Raw genomic sequence first — 7,164 nt, forward strand, 5'->3', positions numbered from 1 at the left:
GAAAACAAGACATGACTTCAAAATGGCAAGTAGTTGATTCCAGTGCAATGGGTCTGCAACAAACTTTTCAAAAGTCAGGGCAGAGCAGCAATGGGCTATCAGGAGGCCCTAACCCTACAGAGTGAGGGAGTAATTGGTGGAGACATGGCCCTTGGGAAAACATCTGAACTCACCAACTGCTTCCTTGTTGTGTCTTCAGAAACAGGAGGGATCTGGTCAGTAAAACGTTTTGCAGGAACAATGACACTACAGCAGTTACGAATGAGGCAAATTTAATTATAATAATATTCAATTATATTCTGCTCGTCTTCAGTATAAAGCAGCTTTATAAAAATATTTCGTAGCACATTAGCCGATCATGTAATGCGTATTCAATATAAGTGTCTTTTAATATACATATTCAATCATATATATATAAGGATGCCAATTGCGTATCATAGCTCTCGGCAGCAACATAATGTACAGAATACATATCTCAATAATTGAGGAGATTTCTACACGTCATCATAGACCTGGGAAGACATAGTTCATGGTCAAGTGTCACCGAGACCTCTCATAGATCAAAGTCCCTCTCACCTGTGGAATGTTGACCACCTGTATATATGTATGTATACCTATATATATATACCTCAAGAAAAAGTTGGTTTTGGAAAATTCAAAATTTTGAATTTAGATAAAAGATCAGATGGCAGATGATGAAGTAAGATGTTAATACGTAAAAGAAATAATATGAATGTGAAGTAAGTTGTCAATTTTCATGCTGCTTAAGTGATGGTTAATATATCGAGAGAGAGAGAAGTGGTGGCGTCGTTCTTTGCTGTACAATGACAGGGACTGGATCATCGGTGTCGTTTATTCGTCAAAAGTCGTTGCATCAAGTGTCGTTTGAGTTGCGCGTGATCGAGTGTGGCGGTCAGTGTGGGGCAGCCTCAGTTGTATATGCCCAAAGAAGTGAGTGAGTGAGTGACCTTCGTGAGCTGAGCATACCTCACCACCCACCGCGGCCGTCCATATCTGCGGGGAAAACGGGAAACGACATGTTAAGACAATTCTATACCAGGAAAAAACGATGCAAAAATACTCAAATCTTGTTTCACCACGGCTCTTCAAATCGTATCTCAATTAAATCTATTGGTATTTTCTTGTTGGAGGAAACTGAATGAATTAAGCTGAAGAGTTAAATCTAGATGAGGAAATCCAAGTGTTTACAGGCAAGAAAATAAATATCCTTAACTTAAAATTCTGCTTAATCTATGAAAGGTAATGTTTTCCTGACGAAGAATTTTAAAATCATCAAAGGATGCTTGACCCCACTATGTAAGAAGCCAACTGTGATTCTCAATTTGATTTCAATTATGGGAAGAAAAGGTCAGTTCAAGTTGGCTTTCCTCTCGCATCTAAAACACTACTCCTCACCTATTCATTCTCAATGTCAATTCGGTTTGATCGTCAATAGTTTTCTCTTTGTTTCTCAGTTTAAGTAAGTGTAGCTCTCAACTGCTAGCAGGGAGAGCCGGACGGCAAAAAAGTATCCAATGGTGCAGAAGATGTCGACAGTAGGGTTTCTTGTGGCAGTCTCACGGAGCAAAAATTGGACCTCTTGGTGGACCAGCCACCTTCCTCAAACTCACCTGCCCCTCCCAGAGCTCCTCCTCCTCCACCTGCCTCCCCCCCTGAAAAGGCATGGTGAGGAAACTCCAAGAGGATGCTAGGATAAAATTAGTACTGTACTGTTTCTCTCTCTGCAAAAGGGTAGTAGGAACAGGAGACTGGAGAAGGGGGCTAAGTTAGGGAGGAACAATTAGGTCATGCAAATGTTGGCATTATTATTTATCTGTTTCTGAACACATGATTCATGCACAGAGTAAAGCTAGACCTCGTACATCATGGCATATCCATTAAATGTGTCAAATCTGATGACTTTGTTGAATGATCAGGATTGGCAGGATGCCTGCAGTCAAATCCGAAATTGAATGTCCCCTCGACAATGATACCATGCACTGGGAAATACGAGTAACAAGAAGCCAAACATATAACTGACAACAAAGGACAAACAGTTCCTCTAACAGCCAGCTGTTTGGAACAAAGGGTCGGTTTGAAATGGCAGTGAAGCACTGATGTGTTGGCACTCCTTGCCACTTGTGCTGTAAGCTGCCATTACCTGAAAGGCACTGGATTGTAAGGCTACCACTTAGCCCTCCAAGCACTTGGCTGAGGTGCAGTGGCAAACAAATCGAGGCTGGGGTGCTGGAAGAGGGATTTCACAGTATACAAAACACCTTCACAAACACGAAGGGTGAGATACATACGAGCACACAGACAGATGCGGCATGGGACATTGTCTTTGATAGGTATTTGTCATGACATGCTTTCTCTCAAATCTACAAGAGCCAAAAGCTGAGCCAAAACCTGGGCCAGCTGCTGTAACAGCCAATGACTACCACTGAGAGACAAGGCTCAAATCAACGTGGTCTGATGCGACATCAGCAGCAGCCGGAGGACAACTGGCTGCACGTGACAGCACTGCTGAGGGCCACCTCAAGTGTCCCCTTGTGCAGCCAAGACATAAAACAAGTCCTTCACCATATAACAGGGAGAGAGGAATGTTGTGGAGCTTTGTACCTAAATAGTTTAGTATCGAGTCATATTTATCAACATATCACTTATGAAAATAAAGCTAATAAAAATATATGTATATGTATGGATCAGGTATTACAAAGACACTCAGGAAATATAACAAATATGTCTTTGTAATGAAGAACTATTCTAAGTGACCAGGCTCAGGAGCTCTCACTCACACAAACACACACACACACAAACCCGGCACTATCAATAAAAGGGCAACAGTAACGCAATATTGACAGTGGCGCAATCCTGCCGTCTTGCTAAATAATCAACATTATCTCAAAAAATACGAGGTCTATTATGAAATAACAGCATGCAACAACAAAACATGTTCATCAGCAAAGTGCAGTGCAAGCAAATACATGAACAATTCACCCAAGTACAAATGGGTCATTAGAAAAGTGTGTGGAGCAGTTCAGGGTAAACTCCAGGACTTTCTCACAATCCTACCACGTAGGATTGTAATACAAAATCTTGTGTGAGCAAGGTTTTCAGTAAACCAGCCATTGACTACTCATACAAGCCACCATTTTGCCAATCTCACCCACTGTGAAGCATGTTTACTTTATTAATTTTAGATAAAGATATGTATCTTTTGATTGGGTTACAAGCCCACAGCCAAGGGTCACATGCTATTATAACTACACGGTGGGAAAAACTGGTTGGTGTGGATGTCTGTAATACATGTCTGCTGGTCGTCTTGCCCACAGATGTTATTGTTATTGTTATTGTTATGATATACTTCTTCGCATAAAGTTCCAGGTTGAGGATGAGTGTGAGTGGCCAAAGGGGATGGTAAAGGTGGTGGCCGTCCGCTGTACGGATTATAACGGACTGAACCTCCTCTGGACTTGGGGCTGGTATACACAGACTTCATTGAAGGAGGATTTGGCGGTGTAAATTCGTGAGTCCTAGGCACATTCATACACTGATAATTATAATTCATTTTTGAGAGGCCTCCACCCGCAGAATGTGGGGTACAATACTGCTGTTTTTCAGGTATGACAGACATGGAACACTGTGGTTGGTGTTGTTGTCGAGCAGAAAACTGGTAAGGATGGTGTCTGTGACTTTGTGAGGAACTATATTTAGGTGCCAGGAATTGTGAAGAGGAAGTGGAGGCACATGAGGAAGCATTAGTTGATGGAGCGTTATTACCTGGAGGAGAAGTCATGACTGACGAAGCTTGGGAGTGTGTGGGTTTATAACTAATGGGACCTGTCATTGGTGGAGAGGTTGGACTGTCCGAGGAGGAGGAGGAGGAAGAGGAGGAGGAAGAAGAGCTCGAGGAAGAAGCATCAGGTGAGTCTGCAGGTGTGACAATAACAAGGGGCAGCTTTGGAGTCTTGGGGCATCTCGGGGTGTGACGGCACGAGGCTCGATGATTTGGGTCGCCCAGCAACTTTTCCAAATTCATCTTCTCTGTCGTCAGCCGTTGGATTTCAGTCTTCAGTCTCACGTTCATGTCTTCCACCGACTCAGATTCCTGCCAGAGGAAAGTCAATAATAATGTTTAGGCGCTGTGTACCAATCATGTAACAAAAATTCATTTCAAAATAAGGTATAAGCAGTATTATACGAACTAATTAGTAGGAAACTTTCAGCTATTGTGGACAACCAACCAAATGAAGGCGGAAAGACATTATCATGAGATATAAATACCGCTGAATATAATCCTTTGAAATATATTTGCACTTTATACTGAGACTTCTCTACGCTCCTGGTATAATTTCTATACGCAAATATGGAAATCACAAGGAATATGTGATACCAGAGCAATGTTACTATACGACGAAGGTGAAAAATATTCAGAAATTACTCGTAAGTAATATTCAAGATCAGTATACTGCACAGTTTACTGTAATTTTATCTAAGATGAAACAAATTTTCTTCCACTATAGTATATCATATGCTATTAGGTAGCTCTATGCATACGAAACCATATACGAGTCATGGCTATTAATGGAGGTGAAGGTGAGTGAAAAATCTGAATAATTAGGAACAGTCCTATACACTATAAAGTTAGTATTTACGACTAGGTCTGAACACTGTTTTTAAAATGAACTGAGCTGCCTCTGACTTTGTTACCTTTGAACTGGGCAACAGAAAACATTTGGATATTTCTTTATATTTCACATTACTTCAAACTACATGAATTCGAACTACACAGCAACTTTACTATACAGTAACACGAGTTCATTCACATACTGTCATGAGCACGATGGTTTTCTCTTTCTTCTTATTCCTGCATTTCGTGGCAGCTATCTTGTTCCTCTCCCTCCGTTTGCGCCTGCGCTCCTCGTCTTCCTCCGTTAGCTGTCAGGACAACCAGGTTAGTAGGCCTAAAAATAATTACATCCATCAATTATACAAATGTTAAGAAAACCCACATTAATCCCTTTGTTAATAAGTGGAGGTTAGAATCATCAATGCCCGGGATACCTGTCCTCTCGGTCAAAGACAGCTAGCCGCATGTCCTAAACTATTCAGAAAGAACTCATTCCCTCGCCCCTGCGACTCTTGGTGACTTTGGTGGCCTAGTAGTGGTTAGGTGGAGGTCATTGAGCAGACAGACAGGCATGCAAAGCGTGTCATCAAAATAATATTCTGAAGTTACTGTACACTGGTTTCAGATATTCTGAAGTTACTGTACACTGGTTTCAGATACATATTGTTACATATAAATAAAAAGTCTTTTGCACGTCAAAATCAGCACAGATCTAGTTTAAACATGAGAAACATGGGAAGATATCTATCATTAATCTTGACAGTATTAATCATAATTTTCCATATTTCTGCCTACAAATCTGACATATTTCCTTCACCTCTCCTCTCATGGAATTCTTACATCAAATCTATTCATAAAACTATTGTCTTAAATGACTGCTATCATGCCATCCTTACACTGTACTCAGTCTTCATTATCCCTACGACAAAAACTCGTTAAAACCGCCAGTGAAAAAAATGATCCTTCTCAAATTTAAATTTCATAATCCCTACGTAAAGTCTTGCCGGCTAAAAAGAAACGCCTACTTGCAAATCGGTCTGACAACCGTTCAAACGAGGAAATATTACCTCATTGGCTTCGTTCTTGATGAATTTTGTGTCTGGGTAGTAAGGGTCGTGGTTGTCGGTACCAGCAGCTTGTAGTTTGGTCCGAATCTGCAGCTTGAGTCCCTCTTTGATCAGAGCAGATTTGGTGGCTTCCACCGTGTTCACCGGAGAGGGTAGGTCGGGCGTGGAGGGAGGCGAAGCCCCTGCCAGGGGGCCGCCGGTTCCAGAGGTGCCAGGGGACCCGCCCACCAGACCACCTCTACCTCCACCCCCGCCCCCACCCGAGGGGAAACCGCTAGCCGTAGGACTCTGGAGTTGCTCACTCAGTTGGCATGATGAGCCAACGGGGGAAGACGAAGGGTGCTCCATCATTCGACCCATGCAGGCGGCTGTGAGGGGAGTAGCCGCTGACTCCTCGCTCGGACTGCTGAGGTCACTGATTGGGCTCAGCAAAGTACCGCCTTCAGTCTGGAATTCAAAGAACAAATGTTTTTAAGCTGACGAGACATAGTCGGGCATGACAGCAGAAAACTACAGTAGGAATGATTCTTCCTGTACCTTAAACATGGTACAAATTCCAAAGCAACTTTCGTAACCAATATCGAAATTAATCAGCCTATCGGTGCGTTGCCTAACTCTACTTATCGCATTAAATCAAATATTTATATCAGCATTTCTCCTCTAAAAGTTAAACTTAAACAAAAAGCGCTACTGAAACTCTGTAACAGCCAGGCCTGAAAACCAAGAACACTATATTCACATGCTGACCACCGTCCAAAAAATAAATAAATAAAAACCTAATTCTTAAATTGCAGATGCATGTTGATATCTATACGACAGCGGCCGACGGACAGGTTTCAAGTGTCCGCGAACATCCGAACCAGTTCTAGATAACAATTATTTTTGCTCCCCATCCCAGCCAACTCCAATCCTTGTAGAACGATATCAGAGGGAAGATAAGTCACCGACGAGCATAATAAGAGCCACCAGCTTAACGAACTAATTGGTTCAATTGCGTGTTATTGTTGACAGCCGCAATTCATTTTGTGATACTCGAGTGCTAAATGTCAATTGCAGCGCTGACAGGCTAAGCTTCTAAGTTCTCTCTACTGCACTGCAGCGTTCATACATGGCTAGGATTGAGTACTTACAGTTGCTACTTAAAATTACTTATAGTTATTTATAGATATAGGAAACACTAACGCAAAACTTTCAAGTATGTTTTCTCTTCTGTACTGAAAACTTAATCAAATCTAAATGATTGCAATTCTGATTAGCTTATGTGGGTTGAGTGACAATAATTGCTATTTATAATTAAAAAAAGTATACAAGAAATAGCTTAGCATTATTCTTTAGTACATTTTCAATTCCTAATTATAAACTTATAGAACCAAAGAAGCTGAGCGTCGTTCTAGCGTACAAGTAATCTCTCTTTCCCGCACCTGAACATGAATGCATCAGTAGGATTAAGACATAGATGTTATA

The 7,164-nt window shown here is 41.6% G+C and overlaps 1 protein-coding gene across 3 annotated transcripts in view; it reads right to left on the minus strand.

Annotated features, from left to right (window-relative positions):
* Positions 1–255: 255 nt before the first annotated feature.
* Positions 256–7,164, minus strand: part of LOC136844898 (activating transcription factor 3-like) — an 89,808-nt gene continuing 82,899 nt past the window's right edge. For all 3 annotated transcript variants that reach the window (XM_067114205.1, XM_067114206.1, XM_067114204.1), the window contains exons 3-6: positions 5,701–6,147; positions 4,834–4,941; positions 1,417–4,111; positions 256–1,014 (exon numbers count right to left, since the gene is read on the minus strand). In XM_067114205.1, coding sequence (XP_066970306.1) covers positions 3,251–4,111; positions 4,834–4,941; positions 5,701–6,147 — 1,416 coding nt within the window. In that variant the 3' untranslated portion in view covers positions 256–1,014; positions 1,417–3,250. The remainder of the gene's footprint in view (positions 1,015–1,416; positions 4,112–4,833; positions 4,942–5,700; positions 6,148–7,164) is intronic.

Source organism: Macrobrachium rosenbergii, chromosome 13 (assembly GCF_040412425.1).
Source record: "Macrobrachium rosenbergii isolate ZJJX-2024 chromosome 13, ASM4041242v1, whole genome shotgun sequence".
Lineage (NCBI taxonomy): Eukaryota > Metazoa > Arthropoda > Malacostraca > Decapoda > Palaemonidae > Macrobrachium > Macrobrachium rosenbergii.